Consider the following 24656-nt stretch of genomic DNA (forward strand, 5'->3'; position numbering starts at 1 on the left):
ATCGAATTTGGGTCGAGACATGAACTACCCAATCTGAATGCCCACTCATCAATAAACTTAGCAGACACATGAAGAGTGATAGTATCAGAATATTTGGAATGCCAAATTTGATAAATTTAGTATAAAAAAGAATGAAAAGTTTTTTTAAAGAGAAATTTTAAATGTAAAAAAATTATTTGATTTTCTCACATATATATATGCGTGTGTGTGTGTGTGATAGTGTTAAGTGATAATATAGATTTTGAATAAATGTTCGTGTTCTTATGTATGACATTCTTTGTATTTTGTTACAAGATAATAGATTTCATATCTGTTTTGTATAAAATAACGATGAAAAATGTAACCAAACAACAAGTCCTCAGTTCTGGTTCCGATTTTAAAATGAAATCCAAAACCATTTAACACGGATTGTAATTGATTTTAAGGTAGACATCCAAAATGTAGTGGAGAAACATACGATCATTTTAACTCTTGTCTCTAATAAAGAAAAAGAAACTGCGGTAGTTAACACATTGGACAAGGGGATTGAAACACACATACAAGCAAAAGACAACCATAGTTATTCCATAATAGCGCCAATGGGCGCGCATAGCCATTCAGCAGGAATTTATGTTTAATCTCTCTTGTAATTGTTCATTAGTCCTGTTGGGATCTTACTCACAACTTTTGCATCAAAGGCTGCATACAGCTTCTTGATTGTAACCATTGCTTTCTCTGCCAATACCTCGACTTTGTCCTCGTATGTCTCATATAAAACAGGCACCGTGAGGAGGAAAACAAATACTTTGCAAAAAGAAGAATGAAAAGTGTCAGCACGAACTATAGCAACAACAATCATAATCCAATCAGGGGTAAGACGATCAAGGACTCATTACATATATAAACCAGTGTGACGAAACTGCAGAAGCTGCCCACGATGGAGATAATCCACAAGGCACCGATTACCTGGTAAATCATTGCCCAATGACCCAATGTCAAATATCAAATCGGCCAACTGTTAATTATGAAAAGGTATGATGAATCATGGGACAGCATCATCGGGGGACGTAGGACTTGGTTCGAGTAGCTACTTGTGCTTATGTTTGTAATAAAAATTATTCAAAATGCAACAACAATATATGCTCTCTATAACCAAAGGTAATGCTAGATCAGTCCTGACATCCAGTTTCTGACCTGAAGGAACTTCTTAAGATCCCTGAAAGAAGCAATTTCTCTAAAAGCGGCGAGAACATTGTTGATCCCACTACAAAGAGTCGAAGCAAACTCAATAAATGGTTCCTGAGGAAGTCGGACTTCCGGTATATGTGAAGGTTTCCTGCAAACACAAAAGCGATGATGCCATGGAACAGAACTCCGAAAGAGAACCGCAAAGAAATGAGGCAAACATTAGAAGTCGTGGATAAACTCACTTGTTAATGATGATTGTTGCATTGGACCAGAAGAATAAAATCGAGAGGCCAAGGATTGAAATGTGGCAGACCAGACTAATCAAATAGCAATCAAGCACTGCAAAAAAGACCCAGATTGCAGTAGCGCCCCCGAGTGCGGTAGCAGATATGCCTTTGTCCCTCCACAAGAATAAATCAGCAGCTACAAGATATCCAAATAATTCAATTCACATTTGATCCCACACCACACACACATCCTTTTATGGCATTGAAAACCAAACCTTCAAATAAAATAAAACAATAATTGATAGCTCAACAAGAAAAAAAACATCCATACTGCCAAATTAAGAGCCAAAACCAATTATACAACTTAGAAACCTAAAATAACATTGCATTCTACTGAAGCTACAGGACCTAAAACCTCTAAACCCATTAAAATATTAATTTACAGCAATTCCAACCGCATATTATAAGATAACTTGTAATTACACAGCATTTCAAACGTCCCAGCAGTATTCATCGATTTCAAGCATACATATACAACCAATATCTTCGCCACAGAACAAAAGAAAAATTCAAATAATAAAATCCAAGTACAAAACCGATCGTTGCAAAGAGTAAGAAACTCACATTGACCTCCACCGTCGAAGGCCTTATTCTCCGGTTTCTCATGGTATAAGAATGGGTCAGTCTTAGCTTTGATGTGAGGAGGCGATCGCGCTACCTTATCCTCGAAAGCTGAGTTGGAAGAAGCAGGCGACGAGGAATGGTACCCGGCGATGATATTGTCGGAGATCTCATGGACCATGGATTCTCTATCTGGGTCGGAAATCTCTTCCTGCTCTTCCATTGATGAGCCCTAGTGAAGAAGAAATTATTTGGAAGTGAAATGAAATGTCGGGAGCTAATAAATAGAAGAAGAGATGAGTCAACTGCTTCGGTCCACCGTCAAATCGTACCTCAGGTTTGGAACACGGTTCGGCAGCTCTTTAAATTTGATTTCTTTTAAAATTTATGAAATGCTTTATATTCGATTTATGTGTCTATTCTCGTCTAGCAATTAACATAAGCTTGGGATACTATAGTTAAATCGGAATAACTCAGTTTTTATTTTTTTTTAAAAAATGTAGAAAAATCAAACCATAACGTTTGGGATGCTATGAGATTTAAAAAATTTGAGCTGCACCAATACTCTCAAGTTATAACTTTTAGAAAATAGACAAGCGTTCAGTTCTACAAATTCCATTAGATTTCAGTTATTACTCATTACCATAAAAATAGTTTAACGGACTCGTGAGTCAATAATGTTGGTTTCATATTGACCCTTTGGTAAAAGCTTTTATTCATTATGACTTGGATCTGTTGCCCACCTTTAGAATCGAGACATCAAACCTCGTTTTCAATTAATCTCCAATTACGTTGTTTATCAACAAAAAGGTATAATCAGTTAATTTTGAGGGAAGCTTGCAACAAAATAAGGAAACAGAAGTTGCAATTGTAGTCGCTGGTCAAAAAAGCTAATGACTTCGAATGCAAAAAAATTGATTTGTGGGATTTATAATCCGTGAAAAATTCCCTTTTGATTTATGATGATACCAAAAAATGACTCTTGAGGTCGGTCTAATGAGCTTAATACTTCAAACGTGTTCACGTCGAAACTTTTACTTGGATATGCACAAACTAACAAAGGTTAGACGGTGCCGGAAATATTTTCGAAGTAACTAATATGATGCTTAAGTCAGTAAGTAATAAGACAAACCTTAATTGTGCTATGTAGTAGTGCTAGTTGTGATGGCATTAAGACCAGTTTAATTTTTGGAGGACATTGAAAAATATTCAGCCATATAATCAAACAATGCAATGTGTTAATAATGTAAAGATCATGTGATTAAATAAATTAAAAGGACAAGACTTTTAATTGACAAGACAATGTGATAATATATAATATTGTGTAAATTTTAAAAATCATGATTTAAAAATATCTTAATTTCTGAAAGAGAAATTCATACCAAAGAAATTTTTCTCTCCGCACGCAATTCGTAGCCATAATTTTGAAGGTTTGTACCAACTTTTCAAGTACCAAGGTTCTGTCCAAGTATTATTTATTTTGAACAATCAACATCGAGTCTCTCCACGAACATTATTCAATAAGTGGGCTTATGCTTTAAAGTATATGTATGTATTTGAAAATACGATCAACATGATATATTCATTCAATTTGATATATGACTTAATTGCTTCGTTTCGCTTCAATATGATCATTATAATTAAATACATGTTTGAAATTATTTGAAGATACTTTTACGATTTGCATTTGAAATGATAAATGAATTTCCGACCTTTGATATTTGATTTGTTATGAACCTGATACAGTGGGATATAATAACTGATTACATAGCCTCGCCCCTTAGAAGATTAAAAATTAGTGACTGATCAGTAAACCATGGAGAATAATATGACTTTGAATGTCATAATTTTGTTCATATTTAATTTTGACAAGATATTCTTTGAATTGTATAAATATATGTATTTTGTTATTTATTGTGATCGATAGACCTCTATTTACTGAGTATTTTCAAAAATATTCCCTTGCTCTCCCTCCAGATAATAACGAAGAGATAATAACGAAGATAAACTTGACGACGAGGAACAAAAGATGTTTTGGAAATGGTGATAAATATTGAAGTTCTATTCTAATGTACTTAATTATATTGTAATTCGCATCCGCTCCATTTGTATTTGGTTCGCATCATTTTAAATACAATGTTTATTTATTGGTTTGGTTTTACACTGCACTACGAAACTTGTTATTTTATAATTGTGTGATTGTGAAACAACGCCGGATGTCGACTCACCCCGATCTTAGGGCGTGACACTAATGATAACAACAACGTTCAAAATATCACCCTAGAGAGCTACCTAGGCGGTGCCTATGTGCTAGGCATTGGCCGACCGCACATAAAAGGTGCTAATCGGCCTGCCTAGGCGACCTTAGGGTGGTAGATCGGAGAAATAGTCTGGGTAAGAGCAATTTTACCTGTTATAATAGTGGCGACGGTGATATTTTGGATTTTCTAAAATTTCAATTTACCGAAGAATAGCGAGTATTCTAGACATTATGAGATTTCGGAGGAGATGCCTAACGATTGAAAACAATGGTTCTCATCTCAGGTCGTAAAATACTAATATACAAGGGACAATTAGTTAATGGGCATGTAATGGGACAAGCCCATTGACTTAAAAATAGTTAAAAATAGGTATATTTTATTGACTTAGAAATAGGTCGATATCTTAACTAAAATGATTCTCTTGATTAAATGGTCCATCTGATAACTAAAATTTCAAAATTACTCATATTTTTTAACACGCTTAGCTGTGTCTACGCGGACATCTAGTCCCCGCCAAAGCGGCCTAGACATTGGGCGCTGGTCTGATGCCCGAATACCTAGAGAATTTTATAACATTTGATAGCTATGAGTGCGTCTCCAAAACCATGCAAGATACCTGATATTTGTAGAGTTGGGAAGAGCTAGACACCTTGTAGCAGCAGAACTCGACAATTTTGTGAAACACTAGATTTGTACTGATCTAGCCTTACCTTTGGCAAATTGTGAATTTTGAATGCGTACTTGTATCTTTGGATTTCTGCTCTTATCATAGAAGATTTGTCATGAGCTCGGGAGTTTTATCTTATGGGTCCTTTCCCGAGTACAGAGTATTTTGGACTCGGGGCTCTTATTCTAGCTTTTAGTATCAAACATAGCCCATCATTTTGGTTAATGGTCTTGGGTAATAAATGATTCGGGTCGGGTTTTAAACGGTATGGAATTGGCATGTTAAACGAAGGTAATGGCTCGGTTCTTTCATGATGTGGCTCTTTTATTGCTCAGCTCTTCCATGGATATGCTCTTCCCATAGTGCAGCTCTACCACCGTCGTTACGGATATGCATGGTTTGCTTGGAGAAATGCCAAACCTACTTGTACTTATAGTGGCATGAATCCAGCTTAATTAGATTTCAATTTTAGATTGAGTAACGCACCCAATCCGGTAAATTCGAAACCGATCCAATATGGTATTATATGGGATTAGTTTAGTTTCATCACCCGACAATCTGAAACCAGTCCGATAACATGCCTAATAGTCACCTCTTTGGGGGTAGTCAGAGTCTAGAGATCAGTCTTTATGATATCAATTAAATTAAAATTTATAAAAATGTCCATATTAATTTTAAAAAGTATTCTTTTTGTTGTGAAAAAGTAAAAATTTATGGTAAAAAGTAAAAATCTCAAAATTTACTAAACTACACACTTTATAATATTTTTCTCTCTACTCAATTATGATTTTCTTCACAAATGAGAGATCTATTTATAGGAAATCTTTACAAATAATCCAAAAATAAAATACATCATTACCTACATCATCACACACTAATTTTCAATATTTACAACTCTTATTTTCAACATTCAAATATTCAACATTCAAATATTCAATACACACATTTTAAATATATTTTTCAACACTCCCCCTTGTGATGATGATCATAATGATTGTCTTCATTACGTGTTTTTATATTGCCTCGTTAAAAACCTTACTAGGAAAAACCCATTGGGATAAAAACCATAGCAAGGGAAAAAGAGTGCAGTCACGTAAACTCCCCCTCATGTTGACACGACAATTCTTCACAAATTTCGTAGATTGCGCATCCCAATATTATATATATGTTTTCTGAATATTGACGTAGGAAGCGCCTTTGTGAAGAGATCTGATGAATTTTCACTTGATTGAATGTAACGAACATCAATACATTTATTCTTCTCAAGCTTCTTGGTGAATGCGAAGAACTTAGGAGGAATATGTTTAGTTCTGTCGCTTTTTATGTATCCTTCTTTCATTTGAGCAACACATGCAGCATTATCTTCATATAGTATCATAGGCTTCTCGTCGAATGATAATCCGCATGAGATTTGGATATGTTTGGTCATTGATTTTAACCACACACATTCACGACTTGCTTCATGTAGTGCAATAATCTCGGCATGATTTGATGAAGTTGTTACGAGCGTTTGTTTTTGTGAACGCCAAGAAATTGCAGTGTCTCCACGAGTAAATACATATCCAGTTTGGGAACGTGCCTTGTGTGGATCAGATAAGTATCCAGCATCAGCATAACCAATTATACTTGGATTAGTATCTTTTGAATATAAAAGTCCCAAGTCTGTCGTTCCTCGTAGATAACGGAATATATGTTTAATTCCGTTCCAGTGTCTCTTTGTTGGATATGTGCTAAATCTTGCCAACAAATTTACGGCAAAAGATATACCGGGCCTCGTACAATTTGTAAGATACATAAGGGCACCGATAGCACTTAGATATGGTACTTCTGGACCAAGAATAGCTTCATCATCTTCACATGGTCGGAATGGATCCTTTTCTATGTTTAATGATCTAACAATCATTGGAGTACTTAAAGGATTTGCTTTATCCATATTAAAACGTTTAAGGATTTTTTCTGTATAATTTGTCTGGTGAACAAACATTCCACATTCTTTTTGTTCAATTTGTAAACCCAGACAATACTTGGTTTTTCCAAGATTCCTTCATTTCAAATTCTTCCTTCAAGTATGACACAACTTCTTGAATTTCCTTATTCGTTCCAATGATGTTTAAATCATCAACATATACAGCAATAATTACGCATCCGGATGTTGTTTTCTTAATGAAAACACAAGGACATATTGAATTATTTACATATCTCTTTTTCATCAAGTGATCACTTAGTCGATTATACCACATTCGACCTGATTGCCTTTAACCCATATAATGATCTTTGTAATTTCACAGAATAACATTCCCTGGGTTTTGAACTTTGTGCTTGAGGCACCTTAAATCCTTCAGAGATTTTCATATATATATTACTATCAAGTGATCCATATAAGTAAGCTGTAACAACATCCATAAGACGCATTTCTAAATTTTCAGATACCGCCAAGCTAATCAAATACCGAAACGTAATTGCATCCATCACAGGAGAATACGTTTCTTCATAATCAATTCCAGGCCTTTGAGAAAAACCTTGTGCAACAAGTCGAGCTTTATATCTCACTATTTCATTTTTCTCATTTCGCTTTCGAATAAAAACTCATTTGTATCCAACAGGTTTTACACCTTCAGGTGTAAGGACTATAGGTCCAAAAACATTACGTTTATTTAGCGAATCCAATTCAACCTGGATGGCTTCTTTCCATTTTATCCAATCCTGCCGATTTTTACATTCACCAAAAGCTTTTGGTTCATGATCTTCATTATCATTTATGATGTCGATTGCCACATTATAAGAAAATATATCATCAATTTCTTCTATATCTTTTCGGTTCCATATTTTTCCAGTATTAATGTAATTGATAAAGATTTCATGATTCTCGTCAGTTTGTGGTTCTGACAGAATATTTTCATCATCATGTGTTTTTTCAGGAACACCATTCTCTATTTTGTGATCATCATGTGTTTCTTCAAGAACATAATTCTTTATTTTGTGATCATCGTGTTTCTCTATAAATTTTCTTTTTCGAGGATTTTTATTCCTTGGAACCCGACTGGCCTTCTACGCTTCAGGCGTTTAATGACATCATGAGTATTTTCAATTTGTTTCTTTGGAATTTCAATTCGAGCAGGGGCATTTGCAGCATGTATATATGATTTAGTTACCCCTTTTGTGTCAGCAAATGCATCTGGTATTTGATTGGCTATTCTTTGCAAGTGTACAATTTGTTGTACATCTTTTTCACATTGTTTTGTTCTTGGATCCAGATGTAACAACGATGATACATGCCATGTAATTTCCTTTTCGGTATGTTTCTGTTCTCCCCCTAACATTGGGAAGATTTCCTCATTAAAATGACAATCAGCAAAACGTGCTGTGAACACGTCGCCTGTCTGAGGTTCAAGATATCGAATGATTGATGGACTATCATAACCGATATAAATTCCAACCTTTCTTTGAGGTCCCATTTTCTTTCGTTGCGGTGGTGCAATAGGCACATACACCATACATCCAAAAATTCTCAGATGAGAAATGTCTGGTTCTTTACCAAATGCAAGCTGCAATGGGGAGTATTTATGATATGCACTTGGTCTGATGCGAATTAATGAAGCAGCGTGTAAAATTGCATGTCCCCATATAGAAATAGAGAGCTTTGTTTTCATAATCATTGGTCTAGCAATCATTTGCAGACGTTTAATCAATGATTCAGCCAATCCATTCTGTGTATGTACATGAGCAACAGGATGCTCAACAATGATTTCCATAGACATACAATAATCATTGAAAGTTTGGGAAGTAAATTCACCAGCATTATCAAGTCTAATTTCTTGATTGTATAATTGGGAAATTGATTCCTCAATTTTATTATTTGAGCAAGTAATCTTGCAAATGCAACATTTCGAGTTGACAATAAACATACATGTGACCATCTGCTGGAGGCATCAATCAATACCATAAAGTATCTGAATGGTCCACATGGTGGATGGATTGGTCCACAAATATCACCCTGAATACGTTCAAGAAACATTGGTGATTCAGTTTGGATTTTGGCTGGTGATGGTCTTATAATAAGTTTTCCAAGAGAACATGCTTTACATTGAAACTTATTATTCTGAAAGATCTTCTGGTCTTTCAGCGGATGACCATGTGTATTTTCTATAATTCTTCGCATCATTTTTGAACCAGGATGTCTCAATCGGTAATGCCAATTGGTTAATATTGAAGAATTATCAACTACCATGTTTAATTCAATGGGACTTATGTGTGTATAATGCAATCCAGTAGGGAGCATTGGTAGTTTTTCAATCACATATTTCTTTCCTGATTTATATGTGATAAGACACATATATTTCTCATTCCCTTCATTCATTGTTTGAGTATCATACCCATGGGAATATATATCATTAAAACTCAACAAATTTCTTTTCGATTGTGGTGAATATAAAGCATCATTGATAAAAAATTTTGTACCATTAGGTAACAAAAATTGTGCTTTACCACATTCTTTAATCAAGTCTACAGGACCTGATATTGTATTCACCCTTGTTTTTGTTGGTTTTAGTTCCAAGAAATATCTTTTATCTCGGAGGATAGTGTGCGTTGTACCACTATCGGGTATGCAAACTTCAGCTTTGCTCATAGTATTTTCCATATTTCAACTTCAAAAATATATGCAATGAAATAAAATTACTGACAATAAAATGCAAAAATATAGCACACAATATAACATTATCATATGGGTACATAAAATATTTTACATATTTATTCCACCAGCAAATTGATCATTGTCTGAGAAATCAATCAGAAAATCTCCAGCATCAAAATGAGTTGAATCACTCAAAGGTTCACTTTGTTCAGTGAAGTTGGTCTCCTTTTCTTTCCCCTTTAATGATTCTTTATAAAGTTTACAAAGATGCTCAGGGGCTCGACAAATACGGGACCAATGTCCTGGAGTACCACATCTGAAACAAGAACTTTCATATCTTTTTGAGTGATTCTCATTAACACTCATATTTTCATGATGCATTTTATGTGGATGGTTTGGGACGTTCTTTTGAGATGAGTTATAAAAGTAACTATCTCGATTATTTTCAAAACCACGGCCGCGTCCACGACCACGACCACGACCACTTCCACGTCCACATCCACGACCACGACCTCGATTTCGTCCTCGACCAAAATCTTGTTTATAACTTTGATTTTGGTTTCCAGATTTAAATTCATTTTTGCTTACGACATTTACTTCAGGAAATGCCGTTGAACTAGTGGGTCGTGCCTGATGATTTCTCACTAAATTCATTTGTTCGAATCTTTCTTTTAATCCTTTCCACAAAGCCATGGGATGCCAACGCAAAAATATCATGGCTTTTGTCTTTTCTTGGGATGTCGATATGCCATTTTTTTTTATGGTCTCATTTAGACCCAATGACTCAAGATGCATTTATACATCGAGAGTCCATGGCATATAATTTTTTTCCGTGATATCAAGAGCAATGAATTCGAGTTTTGCCAAGTTTGACATGGTGGTACTAAAAAAAATTACGATGCATTTTATTAGTTAATGAATATTGCAATACAAAGTAATGGATAAACAACAAGTACAAGTATTTGTAAAAATAAAGAAAACACACGAGGAGGATATTCTCCGATAAATAAAAGACTCGTGAGTATGATAACCAAAATAATTAAAAATAACTTTGAGAAAGTCATCTTCTTTTTTCTTCGAAAAATTTGATGAAGAATAATTTTTAGAGAAGAAGAGAAAGTTGGAGTGATTGAATGTGTTTGTGAGATGATATTTATAGGGTAAAAACTAGCCGTTTTGTTACCGTTGGTGTACAAAAAATAAATGTATGTATTTGTATAATTTTATGGTAATAATATGGTGAATATAATATTAATCATGTTTAAATAATTATGTATATCATATCACATTATTATAATGAGGTGTCGTAAGTTATTTTGTTTAAAAACCTTATAGGCTTTTATACTTGTCGTATCCCTTACCTGGAGTGTGGGATGTCGTCTTAACATCCTCCCAGGATTTATAACAAGTTTTTGAAAAATTTATTTTTATTATTTCTAATAATAATATTATATTATATATTAAATATATACACAATAAATAAATAACAGTAAAATAAATATTATTACTTTTGTTACCTTTTTCTTCTGTTTGGAGCTTGGAAAAATATGAAGGACTTTTAGAGCTTCGTGCTGATAACGTGTTGTGAAAAAGTAAAAATTTATGGTAAAAAGTAAAAATCTCAAACTCTCAAAATTTACTAAACTACACACTTTATAATATTTTTCTCTCTACTCAATTGTGATCTTCTTCACAAATGAGAGATCTATTTATAGGAAATCTTTACAAATAATCCAAAAATAAAATACATCATTATCTACATCATCACACACTAATTTTCAATATTTACAACTCTTATTTTCAACATTCAAATATTCAACATTCAAATATTCAATACACACATTTTAAATATATTTTTCAACACTTTTCTCATTTTATAAAAATCTATTTTACTAAATTAATCATGTATACATAACTATCATATCTCGTTCATTTTTCAAACTTCAACCATTATCTACATAACTTGCATCTATATAATATAACTGAGTTATTATTTATCTTAGAAAATCACATATTATCCAAAAATTATTTACAAACCATAATAAAATAATCACAATTTGTGCAATTTTATTTTTAAACGCAAGGGCAGAGTTTACTTCTAACGTGCGTCTTAATTGAGAGAAGTTTATATCATATCACTTAATTGTCATTCATATATTTATTTTGAGTTCGAGAGAAATTTGTTACAATGGTTAAATTTACTAGGACGATAATGAAAAAATTCGATCACCCTTGCACCCTAGACAGGCTTGAGATCGAGAGTGTCATCGGGATAAAGAGCAGCGGATGGGCAGTTGGAACTGTTGAGGTGAAGGTTCTGTGCGGTGGAGTGACCCTCAGCCAAGTTCGACAAGGCGGAGCCGCTGCTCCAAAATGCCGAATCCAGATACTCGATTGGTACGTACGTGCATAAATACTTGGCGAAAATATGATGATAATGATATATGACGTGCAATGCATAAATTTCTATTCGAGTTTCGTTCAAACTACGTTTCATTGGATATTTCAGGGTTTACCTAAACTGAATGTTTTTCCCAGCTGATTCGATAGAAGATATGGTGTTCCTTCTGATTCTAAATGCAGTATCTCAAGTGAATAATGGAAGATCTTATGTACTCGAGTTGTACCTAGCTAATTAATTAGTTTATCAATCGAAGTTTGGATCCTTATTTTGGCTAATTTGCACCGTGAGTGCATGGATCAGAGCGCGGCCATCGATCCAATATGTTCATAATTGAATATGGCTTGAATTGCAGTTTATAGATACAGTGTACTTCGAGTTGAACTCTACCTGATAGATGCATTATGATGACTAAGTTAATGGTTCGTGATATACGATTGCCTCCGGCAGTGACGGAGCCAGGAATCCGATTATACCTGGGCTAGAATTTTAAACTCTAAAATCCTTTAATATTTTAAAATGATCTACCCGGGTTAATATCAAATTTATCCAAAATTGTAAAAAAAATTACATATAAATTTTTAAACTTTTTTTGGAAAACCCGGGCTTTCAGCAGCCCGGGTGAATGATAGTGTGTCTCCACCCCTGGCCTCCGGCATCTCGTTCCTTGCGGTTAAAATAATGACTTTGGGCATGACCAGCTCCCATAGTGTGACGGACGTCCTTGTCAGGACATCACAATCGGGGGCGTCCAAGGATTTACATAAATCGAATGTTATTTCGAGTTAATTCGATTGAAGATATGGTGTTGCTTCTTTTGTAATGCAGGTGGAGAATGGAATTAAGATGCATGCAAAAGGATTGAACCTAATTGGTTTACGTTTGAAATTTGAATCCTCATTATGGCTATATTCTACAATAGAACAGGTATAATATAAGTTGGTATTAAATTCTTGGGACATTATTAAAAAAAATTGGAAAACAAAAAAAGAAGAAGTTAAGATATGTACATCTATATGGTGAGCAATCAAAGAGAGCAACCTTCACCTTTATCATAATAAAGATAAAAGTCATCATTTTTCCTTGCTTGTAAAGGATGTCTTTTTTTATATTTCTTGGAATTGTTGTGAGTGCTTATAAAATTGTTGGAATTAAGAAAATGAAAAATAAATTATTTTTTCCCGAATGGAAAATAAAGTACTAGCAAAAAATGGAAATCGATCAAGGGCTTAATATATTCGATAATATAATTAAAAAATGATAAAAACTTATGTGAGACGGTCTCACGGGTCATATTTTGTGAGACGGATCTCTTATTTGGGTCATCCATGAAAAAATATTACTTTTTATGCTAAAATTATTACTTTTTATTGTGAATATTGGCAGGATTGACCCGTCTCACAGATAAAGATTCGTGAAACCGTCTCACAAGAGACCTATTCTTAAAAAATATATAAAAATTAAACGTTTTTTAAGGAACACTACCAACATAATTGGGAGTCAGTTTGGGTAAAAATAGATATGAAGCGTGTTGACACAAGAATAGATATTGGGAAAAAAATTTGTGTGAGACGGTCTCATGGGTCGTATTTTATGATATAGATTTTTATTTGGGTAATCCATGAAAAAGTATTACTTTTTATGCTAAGATTATTATTTTTTATTGTGAATATCGGTAAGATTGACCCGTCTCACAGATAAATATTCGTGAGACTGTCTCACGAGAGACCTACTCTAGATATTGATGAAATGCTATATATCTTAATTTTGGGTTTATCTAGAACGACATTTGTAAATTTTTAGGTCATGATTAGTATGCTGGAATCAAATAAAGTAGTCATATTTTCGATTTCGTAATGAAACGAGGATGACGATGGAATGATAGATATATTTCATTCTTTGTGATTGATGTTATCACTTTAAATAACCAAACCACATTTTAATTAAAAAAATTAAAATAATAGTAGTTAATTCAAAAGTTTTTTTCTATCACTATTCATATTATTTTTACTATTATAATAAAATCATTAATACTGTTATTATTTATTATTACGATTATGGTTAATATTAAAATTTGATCATTGTTGTTGATATTTATTAAATATGGAATCTAAAGTGAGATTTATTATTTTTTGAGAAATTTTTTTGTTGAGGTAAAAGCTGATGTCTTACAATGATATGAGGAGTAGCAGAAGGAAAGAATAGACCAAGGAATCAGTGCGGTGTCTCAAGCCATTGGGTTGGTTATGTCAGTTAGGCTTCTGTTAGCTTCTGGTATATCGGTTGGTAAAGTCATCGATCTGGCCGTGTTTATAAAAGCGAAGGATCTTTGAGCAACCGAGACACAAGAGATATACCGAACTTCTAAACTTCAGCAGCAAGAAGATTATTCAGGAAAAAGGCAGAAAGGTTATCAAGCTCGAGGTGAAGCCTATGCTCTGTTCAAGATGAAATGAGATCAAGGAGAATAGTCTTGATTGTGTACTCTTGAATATTGGTTTCTTATCGCATGCTTTGTAAGAAACTTTCTGGTGATTTGAATAACAAGAGCTGGCCATCTTTCTTCCGTGGACGTGGGTCATATTACGGCCGAACCATGTAATTGTTCTCGTGCCATTTTTTTCTTTCTTGCATTCTGCATGCATGATCTTGCATTCTCTACAACAGAGAGTGACTCATAATCATAATCAACATCTGTGATTTGGTCTCAATCATTAGCAATTGGCGCCGTCCGTGGGAAGGGGCAAACCACATACACACATCGATTTGGTCTCAATCATTAACAATTGGCACCGTCCGTGGGAAGGGGCAAACCACATACACACATCGATCTGCTCAGTCAGGAAGATGGGGTCATTGAAATATGACATTGAAAAATTCACAGGAAATAACGATTTTGGATTATGGAGACTCAAGATGCGTGCAATCTTGATTCAACAAGGACTTGCCGAAGCACTAAAGGGAGAAGAATCATTAGAAGAAGACTCGAAGGAGAGGATATCCATTGCAGCAAAGGCACAAAGTGCCATAATTTTGTGCCTGGGTGATAAACAACTTTGTGAAGTCTCAAAAGAATCCACAGCCGCTGCCATGTGGGGAAAACTTGAGAAGTTGTAAATGACTAAGTCCCTTGCCAATCGTCTGTACTTGAAACAAAGATTGTACTCGTTCAAAATCGAAGAAGGAAAGGGAATCTCGGATCTGATAGATGAATTTGTTAAGATCCTCGATGATCTTGAAAATATCGAAGTAAAATTGGAGGAAGAGGACAAGGCTTTGATACTTATGAACTCTCTCCCAAGAACTTACGAACATTTCAGAGATGCCCTGTTGTATGGAAGAGATCAATCCATCACTCTTGAGGAGGTCCAATCTGCTATCAAAGCCAAGGAGTTACAGAGGAGAATTCAGACCCAAGGACAACAAGCACAAGGTGAAAGCTTGAATACTCGGGGAAGAACTGAAAGAAGGCAATATAAGGATAAAAGGGCAAAAACAAGATCGAAGATTCATACGAGATACAAGTGTTCTATTTGCCACAAAGAAGGGCATTTCAAACGTGATTGCCCAGAACGTAAGATAAAGGGGCCTGATAGAATAAAGGATGATGGTGAGGCATCAATGACTTCTGATGAGTATGGATCAGCTGAGGTCCTTGCTATCACAGACCAAGACACATTGAATGAGTGGATTCTGGACTCAGGGTGCACATTTCACATGTGTCCATCAAAATCATGGTTCGAATCAATTAAAGAATCAGACTTAGGTCTAGTTGTCTTGGGAAACAACAAGTCATGTAGAGTAAAAGGGATTGGAACTATAAGGCTGAGGATGCATGATGGTGCTGATAGAATCTTACAAGAAGTAAGGTATGTCCCAGAACTTAAAAGGAATCTTATCTCACTGGGAACGCTTGAATTCAATGGATATTCTTTCAAATCCGATAATGGTAATATGAAAGTGCTCAAAGGGTCTCTTGTTGTTATGAGAGCTGTAAGAAAGAATTCTCTATACATCCTCTTAGGGAATACAATCCTAGGTGGAGCAGCTAACATCGAAACTCAAGACAGGAAGACAAAACTTTGGCATTTGAGACTTGGCCATATTAGTGGAAAAGGCCTCCATGAATTATCTAAGCAAAACCTCCTCTGTGGAGACAAGATTCAAAGACTTGAAACTTGTGAATACTGCATCCTTGGAAAAGCAAAACGAGTAAGCTTTGGACCAGGAAGCCACTCAACTACCAGACCTTTTGAATACGGCCACTCTGATGTGTGGGGGCCTTCAAGGACAGTCACACATGGTGGGGGAAGGTGTTTTATGACCATTTTGGATGATTACTCAAGGAGGCTATGGATATACATTCTGAAGACTAAGGATGAAGCCTTCTCGAGGTTCAAAGAGTGGGTGATAATGATTGAAAATCAGCTGGATAAAAGGCTCAAACATTTAAGGACAAACAATGGCCTTGAATATTGCTCTGAACAATTCAATGAGTTCTGTCGAGAAAAGGGCATTGTGAGACACAAGACTACTCCTGGAACTCCGCAACAGAACGGGCTTGCAGAACGCATGAATAGGACCTTACTTGAAAGAGTAAGGTCTATGCTATTGAATGCTGGATTGCCAAAGAGTTTCTGGGGAGAGGCGGTAACTACAGCCTGTTTGTTGATTAATAGAAGGCCATCAAGTGCCCTGATGTTCAAGACACCCATGGAGTATTGGCATGGCAAACCTGTTGATTACAAGAATCTAAAGGTGTTCGGGTGTTTGACATATGCTCATGTCAAACAAGATAAACTAGAAGCCAGAGCATTAAGGTGTATATTCATTGGTTACCCTCCAGGAATTAAAGGGTACAAGGTGTGGAATCTGGAACAAACCGGCCCAAGGTGTTTCAACACAAGAGATATTACCTTTGATGAAACCAAGATGAGATATTCTTCTGTCAAAGGATGTATTGACTCCTCAGAAATTTCCACTCCTAATTCCCATGTTGAAGTGGAAAATATTGGGGACCCTATGAGATCCTACCTGGATCAAAATGAAACTGAACAAGCAGAAATAGATAAAGGTGAAGAGTCCGAATATGGAACAGAAGGAAATCAGTACTTGCTGGTCAGAGATAGACAAAGAAGAGAAATCAAACCACCTCAGAGATATGCCCAAGCTGACATGATTTCTTTTGCTCTTACCATAGCTGAACAGATGGAGGTCTCTGAACCTGTGACATACCAGGAAGCTGTGAGAAGCAAAGACAGAAACAAGTGGATCAAAGCAATGAATGAGGAAATGAAATCTTTAAAAAAGAATAATACATGGGACCTTGTTGATAAACCAAAGAACCAAAGAGTAGTTGGCTGTAGATGGATCTTCAAAATAAAGGAAGACGGTTCAGCCAACTCCAATCCCAGATATAAAGCAAGGCTAGTGGCAAAGGGGTATACACAATTAGAGGGAATTGATTTTAATGAAATCTACTCTCCAGTGGTCAAACATGGTTCCATTAGGCTCATGTTAGCTCTTGTTACACAACTGGATTTAGAAATGGAACAACTGGATGTCAAAACGGCTTTTCTCCATGGTGAACTTGAGGAAACCATTTTCATGGAACAACCCGAAGGGTACTCAAGGGAGGCTAACAGAGGGAAAGTGTGTCTGCTGAGAAAATCCTTGTATGGACTTAAGCAGAGTCCTAGACAATGGTACGAAAGATTTGATGAGTTTATGATGCAAATGCACTTCACTAGAAGCAAGTTTGACAGCTGCATATACATGAAAAGTAAAGATGCACAGCCACATACCTTCTTGTTGATATATGTGGATGACATGCTGATTGTAAGCAAGAACAAGGGTGATCTTCAAGCACTCAAAGAGTTGCTGAACTCTGAATTCGACATGAAAGATTTAGGGGAAGCTAAGAAGATACTTGGAATGGAAATAATTAGAGATCGAGGAAGAGGAACACTTTTCCTTAATCAAAGCACATATATCAAGAAGGTACTCAGTCGTTTCAGGATGCATGAAGCTAAGGTAGTCTCTACCCCATTGGGACATCACCACAAACTGTCATGTGATCAGTCACCCACAGAGGACTCAGCTAAGGACCTAATGGAAGGGCTGCCTTATGCAAGTGGGGTAGGGAGCCTGATGTATGGGATGGTCTGTACTAGGCCAGATCTGTCATATGCCATGAGTATGGTCTCAAGATTCATGGCAAATCCTGGGAGATCACATTGGGAAGCTTTGAAGTGGATCATGAGATACTTAAAATGTCAACCAAATCGGGGTTTGCTGTTCAAGAAAAAGGATAAATTAACTCATCCCTTAATTGGGTTTGTGGACTCAGACTATGCTGGAAATCTAGACACTAGGAAGTCCCTAACTGGAACCATTTTTACTCTGTATGGAACGACAATTAGCTGGAAAGCCTCTCTGCAGTCAGTGGTGGCTTTGTCAACTACTGAAGCCGAATATATAGCATTAACCGAAGGAGTCAAGGAGGCAATGTGGCTTAAGGGAATCCTGGCAGAACTAGGAGTTAAACAAGAGGTTGTCTCAGTGCATTGTGACAATCAAAGTACAATACATCTTACCAAACATCAAGTGTATCATGAGAGGTGCAAACATATTGATGTGAAACTGCATTTTGTAAGGGACGTTATTGCAGGTGGGCATATAAAGGTAGAGAAGATTTCAACTCATGACAACCCAGCAGATATGTTGACAAAAGAGCTACCATAAGCCAAGTTTAAGCTATGTATGAACTTGGTTAGTTTGGTGACAGCAAACTAAGCTCAAAGAGGAAGAAAGGTGGAACTACTCTTGAATCTTTCTTGTGAGACAAGGTGTAGATTGTTGAGGTAAAAGCTGATGTCTTACAATGATATGAGGAGTAGCAGAAGGAAAGAATAGACCAAGGAATCAGTGCGGTGTCTCAAGCCATTGGGTTGGTTATGTCAGTTAGGCTTCTGTTAGCTTCTGGTATATCGGTTGGTAAAGTCATCGATCTGGCCGTGTTTATAAAAGCGAAGGATCTTTGAGCAACCGAGACACAAGAGATATACCGAACTTCTAAACTTCAGCAGCAAGAAGATTATTCAGGAAAAAGGCAGAAAGGTTATCAAGCTCGAGGTGAAGCCTATGCTCTGTTCAAGATGAAATGAGATCGAGGAGAATAGTCTTGATTGTGTACTCTTGAATATTGGTTTCTTATCGCATGCTTTGTAAGAAACTTTCTGGTGATTTGAATAACAAGAGCTGGCCATCTTTCTTCCGTGGACGTGGGTCATATTACGGCCGAACCATGTAATTGTTCTCGTGCCATTTTTTTCTTTCTTGCATTCTGCATGCATGATCTTGCATTCTCTACAACAGAGAGTGACTCATAATCATAATCAACATCTGTGATTTGGTCTCAATCATTAACATTTTTATATTTAATATTATGATGTTTCAATATAAAGTTAAGATTATATGCTCTTATATGGATGCTAGCCCCTTTTTTTTCCATAGTAACATAGTGAATTTTTTAAATAAAAAATTGGCAATTTTTTCTTCTTTCAAAATAATATTGGTATATTTTGGTTGCCAATATATCTTTTCTAATTCTAATTTTTTTTATATTGTTATTTCTTTGCAATGCATGACTGAAGTTTTAATTTTGTCGTTCTATTTACTCCTAATTTTAGGAGTTTTATTATTTTAACATGGGCATGTCGATAAAGTTTTCCAAAATAAATATATCCTTAAATGAAAAAATATTATTATAGAAGCTTGTCGTAAACTTAATTTAACATTTTATTCATCATTTTTCACTTGACACAGGAAAATTATATACATGTACCATATTATGAATGGATTTTTATTTTAATTGTGTATAGGACCCAAATATTTACTGATATATATTATTTATAGAAAATATTGGGTTGTGGAAACGTTAGCAATTTTGATTTCGAGGTACTCGAGTGTAAAGTTACTACCTCGAGTTAGAAACTGGAACTCGAAAACGGTTAAACTCTAGCTAGTTGAAGTATTTCAATGGTATCTCATAGCTCAGTGATCGAAATAACCAGCGGGAAAAATGGTTGAACAAAAAACTCGATTTTTTACAAGTTATAATTCAGATCGACTCGACTAGTTCGGATGTTATATAGGCAAAATAATGATAACAAGACTTGACCAGTTCTGTGTTTTGCTCATATCTCACAAACCAATTATTAAAATGACCAGCGGGTAAAACGGCTGGAAAACCAACTCAATTGTCTACAAGTAATATTCAGACTGGTCATGTTAGTTCGGATGTTATCTACGCTAAATGGACGTTGCAATGTCCAGCTGGAAGTCAAGGATACAACAATCGGCTAAACTTGATCTGTTCTGGTATTTTATTTATATCACTCAATGGAATGATTCAACATGAGTTAGAAAGCTACAACAAGGATATAAAAATCATATTCTGAAGTCGAATTCTGAATCAGAGTTTAAGTAAATGATAAACTGCAATGATATTTCTAGTTCTGTAACATAGATACAACTATCGACCAGACTCCAGATATGAGCATTTCTTATATTTCGAGCATATCTCTCTCATACAAACTTGACATTGAGTGATTTCTTGATTATATAGAAAGTTAAGTGAAATGACTAGAATTCTCATGTTCACTACTTTATCCAGAAATCGAAAAATCAAGAATTATAATCAATAGAAAAGACCAGTTAGACTTAGATCAAACTCCAGCCGCTCAAATCCGACCGAACTACTCTGGAAGTCCAGACGCTCAAATCTGACCGGACCGGTCCGGAAGTCCAGTCACCAGCCAGATATCAAAAAGTTGCTAGAAAGTCAAATATGATTGTTTCAATGTTAGAAACCGTACAGAACTGTTTCATACGATCATATTCTTATTTCAAATATTCATACAATTCTTGGAGACTATTAATACATCTTGAAAATAAAATACAAGCTTTTGATGGAAATTAAAAGCACGTGCATCATATATGAAGAAAATTAACTAGAATGAAAGCAAGCTTAAATGTGAGGATACATATGAGATATATATTGTAAATGATTAAATCAATCACATACATACATAAGAGTTGAGCCTCAAATTTTATATGAGTGATAGTGTTTACATAAAGACATTAAATATTGTGTTTGTAGTATTGGTATAAGTGACGTTAAAAATTATGCATATTATGAGGTTACGACCTACAATTGAGAATGTACTAGGAGTTTCGATAAAGTAATGAATAAGTCTTAAGTAGAAATGAGTTTGTACAAGGGGTTGTATAAATCAAAGTCTTTTAGTAAATCATTCCTAAGTAGAAAAAAGGTGACGTAGAAGCTGTTAATCTCCGAACATCTATAAAAAAAATTTGTGCATCTTTAATTTATTGTCTTCTATTATTGTTGTTGTTTTGAGAATCATTGTCGAAGAATTTTTTTGTATCTTTCAAATAGCAAAATATTGCATAAAAGTGTTTCATAGAATGTTTCAACTAAACTATTTTTATTATTTCAACTTGCATATCTTAAAAATATTTTATAAAATAATTATTCTGTTTTTAGAGGGATTATATTGAATTTTTTCTTCTTTTATTTTAAAAACAAACTCGATTTAATTTCATTCATTTTTAAACATTTCAAGAACGACCTATTGTAGCTTACGTTCGAAGAAATTTTTTAAAAAAGTTTATTCATCATCTTCTAAAATTTAATCTAATATCAAAAAATGTTTATCTGTGTATATCAAAGCAGCACCTATTTTTTATGGGCCTAAAGCAAAAATTAAAAATTGAGTCCTCTTGTTACGGTAAATAACCGTAAAGTTCAATTCGCAAATAACAAATACACTAAAAATACATAAATATACTAGAAAAATATGTTACATCAATAACAAGTCATACACTGTTACGATCATCTTTCTATCGTACAATGTTGCGATCAGTTTTGTCTGATGTTGAAAATTGATTCTTGTAAACTTAATGTGGATAAATTGAAATGAGGAAAACCGATAAAAACTATTTCAATTGGGACTGTATCAGTTTTGTTCAATTGGATCAGTTTAAAATTATTTATTAACACCAAAACTTAAAATTTCTTGATCCAACACATACAATTTTAATTTAATCATTATACAAGTTTGAACCAGTATAAAATCAACAAAAAATACTTGAGTTTGAAAAAATAAAATTTAATTTTTTAAATGTAAATATTTAAATGAATTTTATGTATAAATTAACCAAAAAAATATTCAAGTAAAACAAATCAAAAAGATAATAAATTAGCCACCAAAAAAATTATGAGGATGACATTAAAAAAATCGAAAGGTTGTATACGAATTTGACATTTCTTTTAAACGCGAGGGATGAATATGAATTTTATCCGGAAAAATAATGTCTTGATTTAATCCTAAGAAACCTAAAATATTATTATTCCTTTTTTAAAGCCTTTTTTGCATGAAAAATTAAAACTATTTTAAAAAAATCTAAAAAAAACTTATTAGAAATAAAAAAAATACAATTTTTTTTATTTTTCAATTTAAATTTTAATTTTAATTTTAATTTTTTAAACAAGAGTACGTAATTATATATAAAAAAAATCGATTGAATAAGGGCTAGTTATATAATGTTTGGTTAAAATGAATGCATTTAAAGAGGGAATTCGACCGTAGAGAATCGAAAATTAAGGGCCTTGCATTTTTATTATGAACTTAAGCATTTTTTTTTACAAATTATTAGTTGACCTTGCAGCCATGGCATATTCCAAAGACAAGGACCGTGACGGTATTCCAGAACATTTATTTTTTTATTCTCAATTTTAATAAACTTTTCTATTAAGTGTGTAAAAATGTAGTATTGGTATTGATCGTGCTCAAATTAAAGGGTGAATTGAAAACCCAAAAATCTGATTTTTATTTTTGTTATTTGATCTGGTTTTGGTTATTTTCTGAAAAACAAAATAAACTGAAATATTCAATGTTTTTAAGGCTTATCGTATTGAACTGGTTTTGGGTTTTGATGTTAATTCAAGTTTGTTATAATTGATGAGTAGGTCTCTTGTGAGATAGTTTCACGAATCTTTATCTGTGAGAAGGGTTAACCATTTAACCCTACCGATATTCATAATAAAAAGTAATAATCTCAGCATAAAAGATAATGCTTTTTCATGAATGACCCAAATAAGAGATTCGTCTCACAAAATACGATCTGTGAGACCGTCTTTTTGTCATAATTGAGTATCGTATCATTGATAAGCTAATTGGGCTGATTAGTGATTTTTTTTTTTTTCTCTAATTTTTTCGGTTTTTTTAATCTAAAAAAATAATTATAAAGTAAGATTGCAGGTAACAAAAAAAAAAATAATAATAATAATAATTTATCACAAACAATTGCTTCTCGCATTTACAACCAACAAAAAAAAAATTGCAAGACTCACTTCCATATTCCATTTTCCACCTAATCCACAAAACACAAAACAATCGAGTATTAACTAATTAACATTAAAAAACTATAAAATAAAAACTTTCGTTAATGTAAAGCATAACATTCATAATACTCAAATTGAACATCAAAGATTTTCCAGCAAAAATGGCAAAATTAGTCACTGATTTGCAGATTTTAATCCCTAAAAATTAAGTAAGAAAATACTGGATCTTCGATCGATTACCATAAATTCAATCATTATTGGTTTTTTCATTGAAAATGCATTAAGATGACTAATCATGTCATCTAATTTTTGAAAAAACATAGTTTCTCACTCATCATAGAATAAGAAAAAATACTTATTTTGACTGATAACATACCTATTTTGGGGTTCCATATATTTGATTTGACTATTTGAATATTCCAAATGTGTAAAAAATACTTGAGTTTCAACTAATATTAAGTGATTTTATATGATGTCATTTGTGAAGTTAAAATGGAATACCTAAATTGGTACAAAAGTATCTAATTCGAGTCTACAAATACTTGATTTTACTCCATAAATACTCATATCCAATTACTTGTGAAACGTCTACTCGTTTTAAAAGTGAGGAAATATTTTTTTTAAAAGCTCGCATTTCGAAATAACATTTAAAATAACCTTATTAAATCGGAAATAAAAGCAGCGCGGTTTAAAAATATCCAACATCATCCAAGTTCAAACGTTTAAATAGGTAAAATCGTAATATCAACGACGTGTAAAAATTTTTATCTCCTCTAAAAAACTCTTAAATCAAATGAGGAAAACGTGCGGTCCTCGGGTCATGTCACCGCATCAGGGCTGCCTACTCAAAGTTCAGCACCTTCAGTCTTCTCACCATTAAGCTCACATGTATCACACACACCTAGTGAGTCTAAAGACTCAACAAACATGTACCAGGAATAACGAGTACATATACAGGCACACAGTAGTGAAAACTATCATACTCAACATAACTTGCATTAACTTAAAAACATGAACATAAAAGTGTCGTGTAAAATCATAATGTGACGAATCATGTCATCTCATGTCATCATAAACGTATGCATTTTCTTTCATTTGAATTCAGTTCATTAGTTGTGACTTTTGTATCAACTCTATCGTATCAGCTCTATAGATGGATCCATCTACGTATAACCACAGTACCGGGCGGCGGGGGACATTAGCGACAGCATTACTCGTCCACTGAGCCCGAGCCTCAGCTCATGATAT

At 34.1% G+C, this 24656-nt stretch overlaps 1 protein-coding gene across 1 annotated transcript; it reads right to left on the reverse strand.

Annotated features, from left to right (window-relative positions):
- Nucleotides 1-441: 441 nt before the first annotated feature.
- Nucleotides 442-2371, reverse strand: LOC142531789 (reticulon-like protein B5). The gene is made up of 5 exons (XM_075638047.1): nucleotides 2019-2371; nucleotides 1410-1590; nucleotides 1174-1315; nucleotides 876-945; nucleotides 442-783 (listed from the first exon to the last, which is right to left on the reverse strand). Exons 1-5 carry the CDS (start codon nucleotides 2236-2238, stop codon nucleotides 614-616), a joined length of 783 nt encoding a protein of 260 aa, XP_075494162.1. The 5' UTR covers nucleotides 2239-2371; the 3' UTR covers nucleotides 442-613.
- Nucleotides 2372-24656: the final 22285 nt, after the last annotated feature.

This window comes from Primulina tabacum, chromosome 17, assembly GCF_025594145.1.
Source record: "Primulina tabacum isolate GXHZ01 chromosome 17, ASM2559414v2, whole genome shotgun sequence".
In the NCBI taxonomy this organism is placed as follows: Eukaryota; Viridiplantae; Streptophyta; class Magnoliopsida; order Lamiales; family Gesneriaceae; genus Primulina; species Primulina tabacum.